Here is a 20,254-nt window from a genome sequence, read left to right on the forward strand (position 1 = left end):
GGATGGACCTCAAGTCAAAGTGCATCCCAACACAAACTCTTCAAGCTCTTGATAACCACAAATTGAGCAACAGTAGCCAAATGATAAAATTTAGCTAAATCCATGTTTAAAAACCATTGAAAAAAACCTGTGATGTCCAAAAAAAATTGACTTAGTGGTTTCTTCCATGAGTAGGCAGAAAACACAAAATCAGTGTGAACACGAATCGTAGAAAATGATCAACACAATGATGAACAAGAATTGCAGAAAATCAAAATACAAATTCTAAACCAACCTAGAAATTTGCAGAAGACACAAAATCAAAATCTGGATTGAAACCCTAAAATATTCTGGCGGCTAAGGGAAAGAGATGAGTATGTCGCCACAAGTTAGAACGTTTCAAGATTTCGGATTTGTTACTAGATTCAACGTTGTCGACTTCATTAAGGTTAAGGCAGGTTTCAAGCTCCAAGATGTAAATCCACTGGCTCAGGAAGGATGAGGAATGGAGGAGATGAGAGGTAAAATACTCACCGACCAGAAGGGGTGGCGACCATTAGGGCTTCTCGACGGGGTGAGAGACATGGAGATGATCTGAAAGTCAATGTCTTTTTGATGAAGAGGGAAAGAACACGAGAAAGAAATATAGGGTGGGGTGGGGTGGGGTTTGTAGGCCCATTTTTTTGCTTTTGCTTTTTTTTTTTTTTTAATTATAAAACAATTAATACAAATAAAGAAAATGTAAAAAAGAAATAATAAGGGCAAAATAGTCTTTTCAAATTTTCAAGGACCAAAACCAAAGAAAATTCTTGATTTTGGACCTTCAATGCAAGTCGAAAACTTTTTGGACCTCATCCAAAGTTTTTTGCAAACCACAAGGACTAATTTTACAGTTTTGTCCACTCTAAATACGTTTAAAATACTCCATAAATAAATGTTTACCCGACCCGTGGATCGTCAACGCTACCCAACAGGCTAGAAATGGATCATGTCATTTCCCTTTCTCTTCGCTTCACAGATGCGCACATTCAACGCACCTGGACGGTTGGATCTTTCCACTGAAATGCTTCTTCTTCCAGCGTGCTTCAGACCTTCACTTCGAATAACCCTTTTCAAACCCTTTCTGTGGACCAACATTGCTGCGAAGAATAAGAGTAGCAGCAGCCTCTCTTTCCCAATTGTTAGGGCATCTTCCGTTTCAACCTTTTCCACTGCAAGCGAGGCCACTGTTATGGCGCAAGATGGACCGATCAATCAGCATCCCTTGCAGGTTCGTTCAAAATACCCACTGATTCTGCGTCTTCGATCCAGCTTTTCGATGTTTTTGATGTCAATTTGTATTTGCTCATCGCTTGTTCTGCATGTGCTTGGTTTAAGGTTTTGCAGAAAATATGAACTTGGAAACGAACAATTCTGTTTAAAATATCAAATAATAAGGTTTTTCGATTGTGTTGTTCCCAAATTGGAAAAGCTAATAATCTTGGAAATAATAAGGTTTTTCGATGTTTTTGATGTCAATTTGTATTTGCTCATCGCTTGTTCTGCATGTGCCTGGTTTAAGGTTTTGCAGAAAAGATGAACCTGGAAAAGAACAATTCTGTTTAAAATATCAAATAATAAGGTTTTGCGATTGTGTTGTTCCCATATTGGAAAAGCTACTAATCTTGGAAATGAAATTGAGGTGTGAAATAACTCATGAAAGTTGATTTGGGGGATTAATGAATTTAGGAGCATTCTTGGTCGTAAATAGATGTTTCTACTTATATATTTTTTAATAATCAGAGTTAGCTAGTTATCTAGACGATGCTTTAAGACATCTATCTTGAATCTTAAATATATTTCTTGAAGAATCATTTAGATACTTGCTGCACAAATTTTATGCAATGACCATAAAATATTCTTTTTTCGCTAATGATAATTTAACTATGCTCATAGATAACTGGTATTTCATGCAGTTTCCTCTGTTATGAGCTATCCTAGATTTTGTGTTTTAATACTTTTGTAAGGAGGTAACCATTGTTGACACCCTGAAAATTGAAAACAGAAGCTTATAAATATAGCTTTAGGACATAATATTAGGTATGGTGTTCTAGGATTATTGTCATGAAAGTAAATATGTATACTGTTTTTCTCTTTTAAGTTTTAACCTAGGCTTCTTCCTCACTAGGTGTAGAAATCACCCTTCATCTCACCATATTTTCTTTTCTCTCTCCCACACACAAATCCAAAGCTAATCCCATGACCCATGCTATGCCATTGATTCCAATTAACCACACATTCTAACCTAGATAGCGTTTGGTTCGAAGGAATGGGAATGGTGGAAATTCGTTCTAGAGGGATTGGAATGGAACTGAAAATGGTCAACAAACACCACCTACAACAACTATACCACATAAGACCTTCCACAAGAAGAAGTAATCATTTATTGTTTTATTTTTACAGGTGGCAAAGCGGTTGGAAAAGTTCAAAACCACAATCTTCACACAAATGAGTTCACTCGCCATCAAACACAACGCGATCAACCTCGGCCAAGGCTTCCCGAATTTCGACGGTCCAGATTTCGTGAAAGACGCGGCAATCCAAGCCATCAAAGACGGTAAAAACCAATACGCACGCGGCTACGGAATCCCCGATCTCAATTCCGCCATCGCTTCTCGATTCCAAAAAGACACCGGAATCACAATCGACCCGGAAACCGAAATCACAGTCACTTCGGGGTGCACCGAAGCAATCGCCGCAACCATCCTCGGCCTAATAAACCCCGGAGACGAAGTCATACTCTTCGCCCCTTTCTACGACTCATACGAAGCTACACTCTCAATGGCTGGAGCTAAAATCACCTGCATCACGCTCCAACCTCCTGATTTCGCCCTCCCTCTCGAGAAACTCAAATCCAAAATCTCGAAAAACACACGTGCGATTCTTCTCAACACCCCGCATAACCCAACCGGAAAAATGTTTACAAAAGAAGAACTCGAACAAATCTCGTTGTTATGCATCGAAAACGATGTTTTGGTTTTTAGTGATGAGGTTTATGATAAGCTTGCGTTTGAAATGGACCACATTTCGATCGCGAGCTTACCCGGGATGTATGAAAGGACCGTGACTATGAATTCCTTGGGGAAGACTTTTTCGTTGACGGGGTGGAAAATCGGGTGGGCGATCGCCCCACCGCACTTACTATGGGGAGTCAAACAAGCACATTCGTATCTTACGTTTGCGACGTCCACCCCGATGCAGTATGCCGCAGCGGTAGCGTTAAATGCCCCGGATTCGTACTATGAGGAGTTGCGAAAGGATTACAAGGGTAAAAAGGAGATTTTGGTGGATGGGTTGAAGGCGGTTGGGTTTAAGGTGTTTCCGTCAAGTGGGACTTATTTTGTGGTGGTGGATCATACTCCTTTTGGGCTTCCGGATGACGTGGCGTTTTGTGAGTATTTGATTAAGGAAGTTGGTGTTGTGGCGATTCCTACGAGTGTTTTTTATTTGGATAAAGAGGAAGGGAAGAATCTTGTGAGGTTTACGTTTTGTAAGGATGAGGGGACGCTTAGGAGTGCGGTTGAGAGAATGAAGGAGCGGTTGGTCAAGAAGTGAGGATGTTATGTTATGTTATGTTATGTACTTTGGGTGACCGATAATTTATGACCTACATTGAAGTTTTATGAATAAAATGTGGTGATTTGAAAATACATCTACTTTTGTTAACTATGGCAGTTATATGATAATACACTTATGACATAAGTTTTTAGATGTTGATTTGAAAATACATCTTAAACAATCTTCTTCATTAATCTTTTTACTTATTTGACTTGTTAGAAATAAACTATAATCAAAACCGACTCATTTATGTAAGCTTGGGAGATCAACGAAACAAGTAAGAGGAGCAAAAGGATTTTGAACTATTTTCGAAAAGTAAGAGGCTCAATTGTAAGAGGGTATTTCTATTAGTGCTAAAAGGGAAAGAAGAGTAGAAGGATAGATGTGAAATTGAAGGTAAAACTTGAGGAAAAATAATCATTACTGCAAATGTGGATTTGGGTTGAGTAGAAGTTGATTAGAAGTATTAAGCAGACTTGATTAAGAAAGATCAAGCTGGTTTAGAATATTTCTTTAAATTTGAGATAAAATCATCTTTTGGGTTTTGTTGTAAAGTTCTGATTTTGATAAACTGTAAATTTACTAGTGTTTTGTTAGCATGATGTTAGATAAGGGTTGCATATCATATCGTGAGTTTGTGCTTAGATTGATAATCTAATTATTGCATTTTGAAATCTTAGTAATCAATTGTTATGTTTGATTAAGGGATAATGTCACCATGACTTATATGAACTTTTAGTTTTGGTTTAAAAAATACATATGTTATTTTTTGGTCTTCTAAAGTAATGAATTTCATTATATTAGAAAGGTCATCCGGTAAATATTTGCATAGTCAGTACAGTAAGGTTGCCTACAATGTCATTTAAAATTGGTTCACAAGATGTTGAGTTAGTGTCCATGTGAATTTTGACTATGCGTTTAGTTGCAGAAAAATGGATAGTTTTCTGAAAAAAATTTCCAAGAAAAATGAGAATTTTGAAAACACGTTTAGTTCGTTTATTTTTCTAAATTTTTCATGGAAAATAAAAATTTACCGTTTTTCTAAAATTACAAAGAAGTTGAATTTTTTTGGAAAACGGATAATCATTATTTTCCATATTTTTCTAATTCCATTTTTTTAAAATATAAACACCCACTCCCATCCCATCTACCTCTACTACCCTCACCTTAACACCCCTAACCCACCACACCCCTACCTACCTACACTCACTCCCAAGCCCACCCCCATAAACACAAACACCAACACCCACCCATACCCCTACAAACACACACACACACACACACACACACACCAACCCCTACAAACACACCCACACCCACCCCCACCCACACCCCCACAAACACACACACTCATACACCCACAAACTCACCCCTTACCCACACCCACACCCACCCACCCAACACCAATACCACAATCACCGACCTACCATCACCATCACCATCACCACCACCACCACAACCACTGTCGTCATCATCAACACCACCACTGCCGCCACCATTGCCAACACTACCACCACCACCGTTGCCATCATTGACACCACCATTGCCCCACGTCGCTAAACTCAACCTAAATGTCTCAACTTTTAGCATTTTCAAAAAATGCCCACCATTTCCGAAATGGCAATCTCGGACTTCAATGATATATAATTTGATTTTTTTCCTCGTATGCATCAATACTTTTTAAAAACATTATTTATCTATTTCGAAAATGTTTAAAATCATTTTTTTTTTCAACAAAAAGTCACATTTTATGCCTTGTACTGTATCTATTTCCAATTCTTTATGTTTCCTTTTTTTGTTAGATTTAAATACAAACGAAATATTTTCTTGAAATTTTGGATTTGTTAATTAGATTTTAGACATTTTCTTGAAAATTTAGAATAGTTTTTCACATGGAATCCGAAATTCGAAATTTTAATCTAAAATGTCCTTTTCATGTCAGAATTATATACTTTTAGTTTGACATATAGTTAGTACAAAATAAGCCTGAAATGCTCTATATTTTCTGACAAAATAATCATCTTGGTAAAACCGAAAACAGTTGGGTTATTTCTTCATATTTGAAAATTTCGATGATCACTTATGTGTAAATAAAAAGCTTTTAAATATAAAGAGTAACATCATCCAACTACCAACTATTAAGGGGGTGTTTGAGAGTGCTTTTGAAAAACATATTTCACTTTTGAAAAAGCCAATAATTTTTGGTTTTTTGGTTAAAAAATGGGGTTGGTTAAAAAGTTAATAACTTAATAAGTTAATAATTTATTTTGAAAAACATACCCAACAACCCCTAAAGAATAACATAAATACGAGTAACATAAGAAGTTGATAGGGGCAACCAAGTCTAATATTTTGGTAGAAGTACAAAACAAAGCAAGTCTTTTCACTTTTCAGCAATCTTTAATTCTTTATCGACAATACGGAGAGTAAAATCCTCAAAGGATCAAAATTCATCAAAGGGGTCAACTTTCCTTCGCATTTCCGTTATGTGGTAATCAACCATACGCGCACACCGACCCAGCTTATATACCTCGCCAACAACTTAACAAATCTCCTCCTCATTCACAGAAATGCAGCACTAGTTGCATTTCTTTCTACTCCGATCTCATCTCTATTTCTTCCTAGATCCCCCTCCGGTCATCCTGTAGTAGACAAATCATGAATCCGCGTGCAAATCATGGTTTTGTCATTCTATTCCTCTTCGTTTTCCTCGTCGCATCTCGCGTTTTCGCTCAGGTATATTCTTTATGTGTTTTCTTGATTCGCAATTGAATAGGATATGAGCCAAAGCTATCCATTGCGGAGAATTGATTTGAATTCTGTTTATTTTTGTTGTTTTCAGGATGTTGCCGGTGATAATGAGAAGGACGACTCAACCGGATCCATTATAGATCTAGGTCGGCGTAGCAAAGTGAGTATACAAAACCCTATTTTTTTTAATATGGTTGTAATTACATTCTACTCATATCACATGCGTCTATCAAAAGACATGATTAAAGTTGAAAAAATTAAGTCACTTCAACATACAGGGAATTTGGGATCTAGAGGTATAACAGTAAATTCAAGGTCATATAGCTATAATATTGTGATTTGTGAACTGACTTTAAACTGTTAAAACCCCTATACACTGGAAACCCTTCTGTTGCGGATGAGCATTTAGACACATATGAACTCTTTCAATACTAATTTATAAGTTTCCTCTTTCCTACGTTGAGGTTTGAATAAGATTCTAATTATTATTCATCATACATCTTAATGCGTGTATTTACTTTAAACAGGTTGTTGTGGAAAGAATTAAAAACAATGTTATAGGTGACAAGATTGATCCAAAAGCTGTACTAAATTTGGATCCTGGTCTTGGTGTTTTGGATGCATTTTTTGCCAGTTTGTCAATGATTCTTGTCAGTGAGGTATGTTCTTTCCCTATCCTTTTTTATAGGCACAAATAAGTTTCCACAAATGTTTATTTCTCAAAATTACATAACCCAATATTCAATTTATTGCTTCCATGTAGATTGGAGATGAAACTTTTATTATAGCAGCTCTTATGGCAATGCGTCATCCAAAGTCAATTGTTCTATCAGGTGCACTCAGTGCTCTGTTTGTAATGACTGTAAGTTTGCTACTTTTCTTGATACCCTTTTCAGAAGATAACATATTTTATCCACAACACTAATTGCAACAATGAAAAATCATATTAGTTTGGTTTTACTTGGTATGTAGATACTTTCTACAGGGCTTGGTAGGATTGTTCCAAATCTGATATCAAGAAAACACACAAACAGTGCTGCTACAGGCATGTATTGACTATTGAGTATTGACCTTTTTTATATATAAAGTTAAAATTTCATATAAAATATAAAGATTGTAAGACATCTAAATTGTTTTTTTCTACAATGCAGTTCTTTATGCCTTCTTTGGGCTGCGTTTGCTCTATATTGCTTGGAGATCAGATTCAAAAGCATCTCAAAAAAAGGAGATGGAGGAAGTATGTTTTCTTTTTCCCCATTAAGGGTTATAGTTTTTATATAAATTTAGGCTTTACCTCATTATTAAATACCCAAAAAACATTCCAGAAATCTGATTCTATTACAAAATATATGCAGGTGGAAGAGAAATTAGAGTCTGGACAAGGCAAAACAGCTGCCCGCAGATTCTTTTCTAGATTCTGTACTCCTATTTTTTTGGAGGTATAATATTGTTTTTTATTTCATCTTTTCATTTAATATAGGAGCTGTTTCTTTTTGACTTAATCTGGATAAAATGACTTAGTGTATTAAGACACTAACCTTTTTACCTATTTATCTTTCTTCTTTTAACTGATGATATTATTTTGACTCTCTTCTGTGGTTGCAGTCATTTATACTGACATTTTTAGCAGAGTGGGGGGACCGAAGCCAGATAGCAACTATTGCTGTAAGATTTTTGTTTTTACCATTAAGTGTTGTCTGGATAAATGATGTTTAAAAAGTATGTGAGAACATGAGTTTTGTGGTTGGAATTTGCAGTTAGCGACACATAAAAATGCAGTTGGTGTTGCATTAGGGGCAACAATAGGTCACACGATCTGTACATCAATAGCAGTAATTGGGGGAAGCATGTTGGCATCAAAAATTTCACAAGGCACGGTTGCGACAGTTGGGGGTTTGTTATTTCTTGGGTTTTCTCTCTCATCTTACTTCTACCCTCCTCTATAACCTCGTGTAATTCACTTTGTTTTATTCTTTTTGTATTAATATTAGTTTATGTAAAACGTTATGTTGATTGATATTTTGACCCATCAATATTCAATATTCAATAGTCAAAACAATACACTTGTGTTGTGTGCATTATATATTGTTGGCACGGGTCTCAGCATACATATGTTCATAACAAAAATCTTGTAACTTATCCTTGCATTGGATCAGTCCCACTAATTGACTTGCAATAAGGCAGACACGGTTTAACTTTAGTATGAATCCGTTTTGCAATTCAAGACCTCAAATCAAACAAAAAGTTGTTAATGAGCTACACAAAGTGTATGGAGAAATGGATATTTGGGATGAAGATGTTCGACTTGAAACATCATGAAACAACAAGCTGAATATTAGAAAATGATATTTTTGATGATGTTTGAAATTGGAAAAATGATAATTTAGTGACTTTTGAAGATAAAATAACGGAATGTCAAAATTGAAAAAAATAATAATGTGGCGACTTTCATGTCAAATTAGCATACCATATCAACACCATTTTCCAACTCAACATGGCAACTGAGTAACTAGAGTCGAAATTGTCAATATTGAACAAAATTATCATTTTCCAACTCAACATAGCAAGAGTTGAAATTGTCAATATTGAATAAAATTAGAAAATGCAATGTTCGATTTAGAACAAAAAAATACAATATCAAACAGAAAGATAAAAAAATACAGTTCATTTTGTTATTTACCTTGCATCAAGTGACAAAATACAAGAAATATTTCTTTTCTTCTCTTTATTATTATTATTATTATTATTATTATTATTATTATTATTATTATTATTATTCTTCTCACCATCTTATGTGTTATTTACAATAAAACCATAAAACTTCTTCCCAACTAATTTGTAGGGCTTTTAAATAACATTAGTCTTTTGGGCTAAATTTCGTAAAGCCAAACATCACCCTTCTTTAATTTAATTCGGCAAAATTACAAACCTTAACTTTTGTCTCTTTTGCTATTCAATATGAACAATAAAGTTTAACTAGCTTTTTTATGTCTTCCAAATCTTATTTTAAGGTCTTACGGTTCTATGCTCCATTTTTATTCTCCTTGTCGGAGTTTAGTTTTCCAATGTAAGTCTTTCTCCGATCACACTGTGTTGATGATTTTCCAGAATAAATTTCATAATTCAAGTTTCTATGGATTTATTTTGGTTTTTCATGTTTGTTGTAATCTGGAAGCAAATGAGTTGGTGGTGGTGGGGAGGAGAATCAAACAGCGGAAGAGAGGATGATGGTGTCGTGGATAGAGCTGGGGAATGCAAAGATTATATAGTTGGTGTTGAATGACAATCAATGAAAATTGGGCGGAGTGTTCACTTTTTGCCGCAATGGTGGTGGTGGTGGTAAACCAGCTAAAATAATTCATGGGTGGTGAAGTGGGTTTTTCCTTAAAATATTACGTAAAATAAATAGAAATCTCCAGAAAAGTTTCATTATTTTAAGAAAATTAACTATTAAATACCAAAAAAAGTTGAATAGAAAGACCTTAGAAACCGACAATTTTCTTCACTTTAACTTATTTTGATCTATAGGTTATGAGACAAAATCGTTAATTTTTCCAAAATAATGAGACTTTTCTGCAGATTTCCTCAAAATTTTTATGTAATGTATTATGTATAAACGTATATATATATATATATATATATATTACGTATTTATGTATTTTTTTAAAGTTTTTTAATGTTTTTATGCATTTTAAGTGTATAAACATATATTTTACGTATTTATATGAATTTTTAAGTATTTTTATGTACTTTTACGAATTTGGTATATTTTTCATGTATTTATATATTTTTTAAGTTTTTATATAGTTTTTTTTTACATATTTTATGTATTTTAAATGTGTAAACGTATTTTTTTTGCGTATTTTTATGTATTTTGATATTTTTTTTACATATTTGTATTTTTTTTTTACTTCAAATTTTATTGTAAGCTAACTATCATACCTTATAAATGAAGATAAAAAGTACTAAAGTACTTAAAAACAAACATTTTTCAAAGACGGTCCTTAGCAATCAATGCCATTTCTACAGATAAATTCTTTCATTTTTCTTGAATTCTTTTTTGTAGATGAATAAAGTTTACGTATATCTTTGTCGTTAATAAAGTTATTCGTAAACTTTGTTCATTTACAAACTGAATTCAAGAAAAATTGAAGACTTTACTTGCAAAATGACGTTGATTAATAATGATGGCTTCTGAAAAATGTTTGTTTTGAAATACTCTAGTGTATTCTTTTTTTTACAAGGTCTTATAGTTAGCTTATAATTAAACTTGAATTATAAAAATACATCAATACGTAAAAAAATTTGCCAATATACTTAAAAATACATATAAATACGTAAAAAAATATAAAAATATTTAGAAAGTACATAAATACATGAAAAAATATACCAAAATACATAAAAATACGTTAAAAATTATACAAATACGTAAAAAAATATATGTTTATACATTTAAAATATATAAACAATGTAAAAAACCATATGAAAAATTAAAAAAATATACATAGTAAAAATATATATAAGAATACTTAAAAATATTTAAAAAATACATAAAAATATGTTTATACATTATAATTTTGAAAAAATCTGTAGAAAAATCTTCTTATATTAGGAAAATTAATGGTTTGTTCCAATAATCTATTAAACAGGTCAAAAGAGATTAAAGTGAAGAAATTTACAGATTTCTTGAGCTTTTTTATTCAATTTTTTTACTTATTGTTAACTTTCTTAAAATAATAAGATTTTTTTAAAGATTTTATTTTTTTAAAATAAAAAAATTTAGATTTATTCATAAAATATAAATCAGTCCAATCCACAACATTTGTCAAATCTGATGGTGCGAAGAGGGCCTTTCTGTAAATTAATTTATAATATTTTCTCCATTTTACTTTTATAAATGTAACAGTAATACCACACGATTTTGCTATGTTCAGAAGTTGCGATATTTTCAATGGCAGCTTTGATACCACCACTGTCATTCAGACCCACTCAAACAATCACCCTGAGCTTTCCTCTCATCTACAGATCCTCCCCCAAATCATTTGCAACAAAAATGGCTTTCCATGTCACGGCCGCTGCCGCCTCTGCTTCCACCATCACTACAAGAAAGCTTCCCGTTTTGCTATTCGACATAATGGACACGATTGTTCGCGACCCTTTTTACCACGACATCCCTGCATTCTTCGGGTACTTTTTTTTTGTTTCACTTTCAGAATTCCCATCATATTTCTAATGAAGATCGATTTAGTCAAGTAATCTTACTGTCTCTATTGCTGGACCTGATCCAACGGAGTATCCCCCTTTGTTATAGTTTGGACTAAGTATCACATGCAATTACATAGATATTTATATTGAATACTAATCTGGAGGAAATTTTCACCTCTTAGGTCAAATATAGTGTGTTTAAATCCACAAATTCTTTATGGGTTCTCGTTACAGTCTGTTAGGGATTACTTATTAGGAATTCTGATTTGGTTAGTAAGATTATATCAATTGACTGTGAAAACTAATTCATATGGTTGATTTTGTTAATTAGGGGTTACTTATTATGCATTTCTTCTGAGATATTTTATGCTCTACAGAATGTCCATGAAGGAACTATTAGACTGCAAACATCCTACAGCGTGGATTGAGTTTGAAAAAGGTCTCATTGATGAGGTATTGTTGGACATTCATCATTCATATTACTAGTTTTTGCAGAATGTCCCATGTAACATTTGATTGATCTTTCCTATTTAAAAGTGGTGTTTATGATTTATTCATAACATATAAGAATCTTGTGGTTCACTTGAAATTTGGCTTCTTTGGCTTACATTATTAAAGAATATCTTCTTCAGATGGAACTAGAAAGAATATTTTTCAAAGATGGAAGACAATTTGACTTGGAAGGTAGGTTACAAAAGATTTAGTAATCAACAGAAATCAGCTTTCAATCAGCATGACTTAATTTGATTTCCTTTTTTAGGTCTCAAAAGCTGTGTAAGACAAGGATACTCATATATTGAAGGTGTTGAAGAACTTCTTAGTACACTGAAAGATAATGGCTATGAGATGCATGCTTTTACAAATTACCCAATATGGTATGACTGAACTGCAAGGTTTGTCACATACTTATTTGTCAAATGAATAAATCCATATTTATTCTTACATATAAAAAAAGACAATTTGCTCAATGATCCTAAATTTCACAACGATAGTGACATTTTATGTTTCAACATTGGAGAAAAACTAAAACATGGTTAACTGAACATGCAACAATGGAACAAAAAAAAAAGTTGAGTGATTAAGCCTTTTGAAGAAAACCCATGGAAAAAAATGCGACACTTGATTACTATTTAGTGACATTGTCCCCTTTTCCATCTCTCACTTTTCATGATGTTTCACTTTTCTTTATTGTTTTATAGGTACAAAATGATAGAGGACAAATTGAAGATTTCCTCCTACTTATCTTGGACATTTTGTTCATGTATAATGGGTACATATAAACATTATTTCCCCTTTGAGAATATAATCCTTTTGAGATAATGCATTATTTTAGTATATACTTCCCTAATTTCAGGAAAAAGAAAGCCTGATCCCCTTTTCTATTCAGAAGTTATAAAGTACCTTGACACTGAGCCACATAATTGTGTCTTTATTGATGACAGGTATTCTAGTTATAAAGGGTCTGAGTGCAATTAAATCTATGTTATATTAAAGTTATATGTTTATCAAATTGAAATATCATTTACGTTGAGAAATAACAGTCCCAACTTTTTTACAAATATGCAACAGGATGAAGAATGTAGAGGCTGCAAAAGAAGCTGGCATCATTGGATTACAGTTCAAGAATGCAGATTTGTTGAAGCAGGATTTATCTCTTTTGGGCATCAAATTTGATAACAAGAACATGAAAAACAAGTTTCAGCAAACACATGGGCTGTGAAACTATGAAACCATCCCCAATAATGGTTCATACATTTTTTAGCATTTCTTTTGTTGTAAGAAATATGAAAAAAAAAGTATGATTCTTTTGATTGAAGTATGTACAGTGTTCCTTGATGAACACATGGTTCGTTTTTTTTTATACATGCTTGATGACAAAAAATAAAAAAGCTATTATAGAATGGCCCCTAGTATGACATACATTCATTTCTTGTCTGATAAAGTTATAAACTTTGTGCTTTATGCCTATAAGATAACTAATTCTTATAGAATGATCCCAAACATGGCATATACATGCTACATTTTTCAAAGTATAATGTTGTAATAATAAGAAATAAAAGCAGGATGCTATAATACACAAATAAATGAAAGTATGTTGTAGCATTTATCCCTTAATCTTTGTTCAAACTTCAAACTATGAGAAAGAATTGCTCATATCCTACAACTAATGCAGCTTACTTGGGATGAGACTATTTCCACAGCCTTATCTACAACAACACTAAACCAAACTTACATTTCAAAGGCAAACAATAAAAAAGTATAAAGCACAAGCCATATACAACTAAAACACCATCATACACTATTCTTTTATGCCCATATCAACTAACAAAACAATTTCATGTGAAATTTCTTCTTTCCTTGTGACCGAGGTGCTATGCTCCTTGCACAACCCCTACAGGTTCCAAGGGTAAAATGGGCTTTTCACTTCTCATACGTAAGCTCATTTGTATGTTATTGATGCTATGATGCAGAAGCTTTCGATGTTAAAGTATGGAGCATCGATTGAGCAACAATCAACTCCTCTCGAAGCATCACATTGTATTCGTATAAGTTTTGAAGGTTTTTCTGGATTTCTGAAGCACTTAATTCTGAACCAGGTTTGATTTCTGCCAACAAGAAGACAAATAAAATCAATGCAACGAACGGATTGATGGGCATAATGGTAATTTTATCATTTCCGACATCATTTTGATTGGAGAGCATTATGGTAATTTTACCTAAAGAAGGTGGCAAAGGTATGTCATTATTGGTAACCTTTTCTTTCTCATATTTCACATCACCTGACCCCTCATTTTGTGCCACCTGTTGAATAAATTAATATAAGTACACAAAATCTTCCAAAAATGCAAGTTTTTTTACTAATGTGACAAAAGGTGATTGGAATATAACAAAAAAATAAATAAATAATGCAACTTACTTGGGATGAGATTCTTTCCACAGGGATTGATCCAGAATTACCAAAACAGCATGCCACTCCTCGGGCTTCACCTTTCTCTTGACTAAACTTCTGTGAAAAAAAACAACATAAATTCAAGAAAACAAAAAAGTTACAAAAACAAACAATTAACCACAAGAAAAAATATATAAAAAAGTCATTACCTTTTCATCGGGTATGCTAACTTTGGTGTTAAAACTGATTGTATCTTTTCTTATATGATGCTTTCGTTTCTTTGATGATCCTTCATTTTCAGGAGGCAATGAACCACGACCCCATGTAAATATTACATATTTCCTCAACTATTTTCAAACATTAAGCAACCAAAAACACATTTGGCATAAAAAAATCAACGAACTTAAAGTAGACATGAGTTGAATTCTTTATAAAAAAATAGAACTTTACCTTGTCCCATCGTTCTTGTGCTTTCCTTTGACTTCTAATCCTTCTCATTATGCTATCTTCATGGCGAAACTTCTTGAATCTGTATTCAAACTACACAGGAATTAACTTAGAAAAACTAAAACATGGTTAAAAACTTAAAATAGATAAAAATTTATGTAACGTAATCTTGGGAAAATAAGAAAAACATACTTGCACCAAAAGGTAGAAAAAAAGGCCGATACTAATACAATACAAGCCACCCAAATCAGCAAGGAAGCCCACTGCATCCTCGGAAAAAAGAAAAAGAATCAAATGACCATTGTACCCTTGTATTCCAGCAAACAATTTTTCACAATATTCATCAATTTTAACGTGAGAGGAAAAAGGACAAATAGGTAACAAGTTGGTGTCCTAATTAAGTCAAAAAGAAACAACCATATAAAGTTTTCAAGAGTAACTGAATAAGTGCTTAACCGATTAAGCACATTAAGTCAAAAACGAAATAGCATAGTCTTGAATCTTGATAAGATACTAACCTGGACCCGAAACATTCTGATTGTCAACTTCAACAATATACGATGAAAGGAAATTCAAATGAAAAGTGATGTTAACAAATCCATCATTAGAACTTTGTAAAGAACCCCTCAACTGATTAATCTCATCAAACGAAGATCCAGGAAGAAACTCATGAAGAAGCGGTTGTATAAGTTTAAGATCACGTTTATTCCGGTAAATCCGTGGAAATAAATTAAATTGCAAAATATTCGGATCCCTACCTCTAAACGTAACAAATTTCCCATTATTTCCGCTTCCATTCTTCAAAATCCCACTCACAAAACTCATATGATGTTCGCGTTCATGGTCTTTTGCAGTTAAATTGAACTCAAATCCAACAGCACTCGCGGGCGTATTTGGAAGATCAAGGAAATGCCACGAAGTGTAAAAATTGTCACGAAGAAGTTGACAATTGTTGCATTTGAGGGTGACTTTTGGGCCCTTTGTAGTGTTTTGACATGAAAAATTTGCAAAAGTGGATAATGGGTTTGTTCTAAAATCCAAAAAACCGGGATTTCCTGTGTATAAAGTGCCAAGACCTCGAATATTTGAACAACTCATGGTGGAAATTGTTGTGATGTTGAATTCCATATCGTTGTGGAATGAAGTTAAATCGGGTGCATTTGCTGCTACAACACTATGCACTTCTATTGTTCTTTTTGATATAATTTGGTAAAGTAACCTGTAATTGTAGCCAAATTAAGTTGTTAGTAGTTATAATCCAAAATGGGCCATTTTTTTACATATGTGGATTGAAATTGTCATAGGAGGAAGACATGAACCATAAAAACAAAGTATTCCATTCATCCCATGAAATTTTGCATTAATTTGGTTTTCACATTTTTTGAAAAGTTTTCAATTAAAGTCGCCAAATTGTCAATTGTCGTTGTTTCAGATAAATTGATTTTGAATTAAATGATTTGGATTCACAAGATTCTTATATGTTTGTCTTTATTAAGTAGTATTTTTAAATAACTGAAAAATATCCCTATATTTTGCTTCAAACTATATATTTTCATAGGATCAAGAATTGATGAAACTGCAGAATGTAGATATAAATAATTTCAATCACTCACGCAGCAAACAAACCAATAAAAAGAATGCAACTTGCAATTGAGAAAGCTCCCCCAAGTTCTGTTTTCCGTTTCTTGAGAACCTTCTGATCATCCTACATAAACAATAAAGTATAAATAAAGATGGTTAAATTTCAAAATTTCAAAGCTCGAATGTCTCTCAAGAACATCAATTCAATTCAATAATTCATTCAAATTAGCTAAATTTAGTAGTCAGGTTTCAAACTAAATACGAACCCTAGATTTTAGACCTTATACGAAAGGGGCATAACCTAAAATCACATCGATTTTGAATTTGAAAAGCTCAACAGCAGCTCAAATCAAAATTTCAAGAACAAAAACGAGCTGGAAAGATTACCAGCCAGTGGCGAGTAGCAAAACAGATATCCAATCTGCTAATCGCCCATCTGATCTTATACCACGGTGTTCTTCCATCACCAAGATCTCCAAACCTCACAAAAAAACAGAACAAGAGCCAAGTCACGATCATCACAAGGGTAGCACCAAGAAACACGCCCTGCGACTGCGTGTACTTCTTGATTGAATCAAATGACAAGATGGTCTCTGGGAAATTGATCGAATAATCAACTCCGGTACCGACTAAGAACTCGTCGGCGCCGGAGACGGTGAAAGGGGAGCATATGTTGGCGGTGGCGTTGTACAAGAACCCTGGATTGCAAGCGCATAAAGAAGAATTGAAACGGAAGGAGTTAGTGCTTGGGCACTGCATTTTTGCAAGATTTGGTTCTGGGTTTAGCGATTACGTATGGACAGAATTGGGGTTTGGGTTTTTGTATTTTGCTGGAGATCTTGGAGAACTTGGGATTTGTTTGTGTAGGTGAAGAAGAAAAGAATTTTTAGAAGTTTGGAAAAACCAACAGACAAAGATTCATTGGTTCGTTTACTTTTTCATTCTTTCTGACAGTTTGTTTCCGGTTGCGTTCGTTTACTCTGTAAACCATATTTTTAAAGAGTTATCTACTAAAAAGACAGGAGGGCCGCAGGTATTGCCACCACGATTTCGTCTAGAGGTGGGCAAAATGGGTCCAAGGCCGGTCTGTCTTTGTTGAGATCGGTTCTTTTTTGAGTCGGGTCTAAAAGTTTTTCGGTCTTTTTTGCCTACTTAAACATGCATACTTAAAGATTCAACGTCGGAAACAAGATGTTTATTGAAATTATTCACAAATCACAATGCTTCAAGTAGTTGAATTGAGGGATCATATTAGCCAAAGGATCATAATTTTAGGATTGAATCTTCAGTCATTCAAACGAATTCAGCAAAATGGAAGCTCCTTCTCCTTCCATGGAAAATTTCTTTTCTCCATGCTGTTCTGAAGCATAGATGATGACCTAGTGAAGATTCATACATTTCCTCATCAATTTCTTTCTATAAGAGCTACTTTTCTTTTCTAATTTCTCTATTCCATTATATAGGGTTTGTGTTATGATGTGGAATCCGAATTCCAATTTTAATTATATGCTCGAATGAAGTTTCTAAACTTTATCCTTCTATTTGATTCAATCCCTAAATAACATTTCCCTTACAGATGTTTGAACGGACTTTTGCATATGGTTTTGGGGGTTTCCTAACCCTCGTTTCTTCATCAAACAATGATTCAGATGAATTTTGAAAGTTAAGAATGTTCTCTAAATCAACATGTGGATTCCATATAATAAATATGTAATACATTGTTTTCCCTTTACATTAGAAATTAATATAAACGTTTTTATAAAATTCAAAGTAGAGATATATTACTTTTTAGCCAAAGTAATCATCATAAACATGTAGAAGACGTCAATACGAATTTTGTAGATATAAAGAACGCTTAAATATGACTTTGTATGAAATAGTTATAATTCTTTGAAGTTTCATGTTCTATCATATACGACAAAGTGTATAGTAAAAAGTGAATATGAGATATGTTGCTTATTAGCCTAAGTAATCTAAAATAAAGTCGTAGTAATCGTAAAAATGAAAGTGTACATGTAAAAAACGTCAAAATTTGACTTCATATGATGAAGTTATGATTTTTTGAATTTTAGCCAAAATAATCATCATAAACAAGTAGAAGACATTAATACGGATTACCGTAGATATAAAACAACGCTTAAATCTGAATTCATATGAAGAAGTTATGATTCTTCGAAGTTTCATGTTCTGCCCTATAAGGCAAAGTGTATAGTAAAAAGTAAATATGAGATATGTTGCTATGTTGCTTATTAGCCTAAGTAATCTAAAAGAAAGTCGTAGTAATCGTAAAAGCGAAAGCTTTCTTGTAGTGCCTTCCATTCCACTATTCTGATCGAGAAAGAATCTCTTCTGAACGACCAAGTCATAATGAGATTAAAAACTGATGCTTCCTTGGCCGTGTGGAACATGGATTAGCATTATGTCATTCCTACAAGTGATCCCCCATCCAGGATTGGAAGAAGTGCTATATGAGGACTTCGAGATCAAATAGAAGATGTTCCTTTCCATTCCTCGTGAGCCACTGATTTCTCCGAAACAAGAGATCAAAGTGATCTTCCTCCTTTTTCCCAATAAGTCGACGGCCTTACACCATTGGGAGACTGGTTCCATCTTCATATAGTCCTGGATTGTTAGAATGTTCTCTACCTCATACAATACTGGCCGTTCACTAGCTGAGGCAACCCAGCCTATACTACGGATCAAACGGATAAAACATTCCATGTTATGAAACCTATCTTTCCAGAACTCAAAGCACAGTTTTGCAATCTGAAAGCACTCCTTCGGTGTCAGGAATCTAGAGAGACTCTCCAGGCTGCAATTTCTTAACTGCCGCAGTTTCTACTCCTGCGAATAGTTTAGCACATTCTTTGTTATTACTATGGGGTCCTGAAGCACAAGGAGATTTTACTCGTTGGTGTCAATTAGGCGGTCTGTGGACTTTTGTTGCTCTCCACGGCGCTTTCGGACTAATAGGTTTCATGTTGCGTCAATTCGAACTTGCGCGATCTGTTCAATTGTGACCTTATAATGCAATCGCATTCTCTGGTCCAATTGCCGTTTTTGTTTCTGTATTCCTGATTTATCCACTAGGTCGCCCTTAGTCCGCCCCTTATGTAGTACATAGAGGCGTCGCGAAGGAGTGAAGAATGCCCCTTTCCTCCCGGAAGAACTGGACGACGATCCGGAATGGATCAGTTAAACATTCCATTAGGGAGCCTGGTCTTGACTTTTCTGTGTGGTATTCATTCTCGTTCGGCTCTTGGAATCACATCCAACGCTCGGTTAAGAGGATTAGGGAATAAACGAAGGAAAGAAAGCTTAACTCGCTCGAACTTCCGAGGGCCAGTGAACTCAATCTTGAACCCCTGTTTAGCTTTCTCTTTAGCCTATGAGGTTTGATGACAGACCGTGGTAACTTCAGAAGCTGAAGAGGAGATGACCTTAGAAGATTCTATTAGAACTAGGTGTGCATGTAAAGAACGTCTAAATCTGACTTCATATGAGGAAGTTATGATTTTTTGAAATTTCGGCGCAGCAGTGTGCGATACATAAATCGAAATTATGATCGGTTGAGTATTAGCCAAAACAATATAAACAAAAATTAAAGATCTCGTAAATACCAATCCGTCGTTATAATGAACATAGAGAACATAGTTCGTATGAAAGAGTTATGAATTTTACATTGTCTTTTGCAGTATAATCTTCTTAGACTGTTAAACTTAAAATGAGATGAGAATTAGCCAACAAAGTCTAAATGAAAGTTGTAGTACTCGTTGATAGCTATGCATAGATATAAATAACGTC

At 33.9% G+C, this 20,254-nt stretch overlaps 4 protein-coding genes across 4 annotated transcripts; 3 read left to right on the forward strand and 1 right to left on the reverse strand.

Annotated features, from left to right (window-relative positions):
• The first annotated feature begins 978 nt into the window (after positions 1–978).
• LOC111877416 (uncharacterized) lies at positions 979–3,668 on the forward strand. Its single transcript, XM_023873968.3, has 2 exons — positions 979–1,249; positions 2,422–3,668. Exons 1-2 carry the CDS (start codon positions 998–1,000, stop codon positions 3,571–3,573), a joined length of 1,404 nt encoding a protein of 467 aa, XP_023729736.1. The 5' UTR covers positions 979–997; the 3' UTR covers positions 3,574–3,668.
• A 2,353-nt stretch (positions 3,669–6,021) lies between these two features.
• LOC111877326 (GDT1-like protein 4) lies at positions 6,022–8,405 on the forward strand. Its single transcript, XM_023873884.3, has 9 exons — positions 6,022–6,312; positions 6,419–6,487; positions 6,855–6,986; positions 7,091–7,189; positions 7,300–7,372; positions 7,479–7,564; positions 7,683–7,766; positions 7,933–7,992; positions 8,085–8,405. Exons 1-9 carry the CDS (start codon positions 6,235–6,237, stop codon positions 8,271–8,273), a joined length of 870 nt encoding a protein of 289 aa, XP_023729652.1. The 5' UTR covers positions 6,022–6,234; the 3' UTR covers positions 8,274–8,405.
• Positions 8,406–11,240: 2,835 nt separating this feature from the next.
• Positions 11,241–14,140, forward strand: LOC111877231 (flavin mononucleotide hydrolase 1, chloroplatic). The gene is made up of 7 exons (XM_023873788.3): positions 11,241–11,514; positions 11,910–11,985; positions 12,165–12,216; positions 12,293–12,407; positions 12,732–12,802; positions 12,887–12,974; positions 13,102–14,140. Exons 1-7 carry the CDS (start codon positions 11,279–11,281, stop codon positions 13,250–13,252), a joined length of 789 nt encoding a protein of 262 aa, XP_023729556.1. The 5' UTR covers positions 11,241–11,278; the 3' UTR covers positions 13,253–14,140.
• LOC111877155 (uncharacterized) lies at positions 13,614–17,462 on the reverse strand. Its single transcript, XM_023873710.3, has 9 exons — positions 16,838–17,462; positions 16,483–16,574; positions 15,388–16,088; positions 15,062–15,132; positions 14,873–14,962; positions 14,632–14,769; positions 14,450–14,539; positions 14,250–14,334; positions 13,614–14,138 (listed from the first exon to the last, which is right to left on the reverse strand). Exons 1-9 carry the CDS (start codon positions 17,207–17,209, stop codon positions 13,993–13,995), a joined length of 1,785 nt encoding a protein of 594 aa, XP_023729478.1. The 5' UTR covers positions 17,210–17,462; the 3' UTR covers positions 13,614–13,992.
• Between the last annotated feature and the right edge of the window lie 2,792 nt (positions 17,463–20,254).

Source organism: Lactuca sativa, chromosome 9, assembly GCF_002870075.4.
Source record: "Lactuca sativa cultivar Salinas chromosome 9, Lsat_Salinas_v11, whole genome shotgun sequence".
NCBI classification, from domain to species: Eukaryota; Viridiplantae; Streptophyta; class Magnoliopsida; order Asterales; family Asteraceae; genus Lactuca; species Lactuca sativa.

Bases quoted from the DNA above. Each gene is read 5' to 3' on its own strand.
- LOC111877416 (XM_023873968.3), top strand. From the start codon at position 998: ATGCGCACATTCAACGCACCTGGACGGTTGGATCTTTCCACTGAAATG. The intron at 1,250-2,421 runs GTTCGTTCAAAA...TTATTTTTACAG, and splicing joins TCAATCAGCATCCCTTGCAG to GTGGCAAAGCGGTTGGAAAA.
- LOC111877326 (XM_023873884.3), top strand. From the start codon at position 6,235: ATGAATCCGCGTGCAAATCATGGTTTTGTCATTCTATTCCTCTTCGTT. The intron at 7,565-7,682 runs GTATGTTTTCTT...AAATATATGCAG, and splicing joins AAAAAAAGGAGATGGAGGAA to GTGGAAGAGAAATTAGAGTC. The intron at 7,767-7,932 runs GTATAATATTGT...CTGTGGTTGCAG, and splicing joins GTACTCCTATTTTTTTGGAG to TCATTTATACTGACATTTTT.
- LOC111877231 (XM_023873788.3), top strand. From the start codon at position 11,279: ATGGCAGCTTTGATACCACCACTGTCATTCAGACCCACTCAAACAATC. The intron at 11,515-11,909 runs GTACTTTTTTTT...TATGCTCTACAG, and splicing joins GACATCCCTGCATTCTTCGG to AATGTCCATGAAGGAACTAT. The intron at 12,408-12,731 runs GTATGACTGAAC...ATTGTTTTATAG, and splicing joins TTTACAAATTACCCAATATG to GTACAAAATGATAGAGGACA.
- LOC111877155 (XM_023873710.3), bottom strand. From the start codon at position 17,209: ATGCAGTGCCCAAGCACTAACTCCTTCCGTTTCAATTCTTCTTTATGC. The intron at 16,575-16,837 runs GTAATCTTTCCA...TTGTTTATGTAG, and splicing joins TTGCTACTCGCCACTGGCTG to GATGATCAGAAGGTTCTCAA. The intron at 14,139-14,249 runs GTAAAATTACCA...TCTTGTTGGCAG, and splicing joins ACCTTTGCCACCTTCTTTAG to AAATCAAACCTGGTTCAGAA.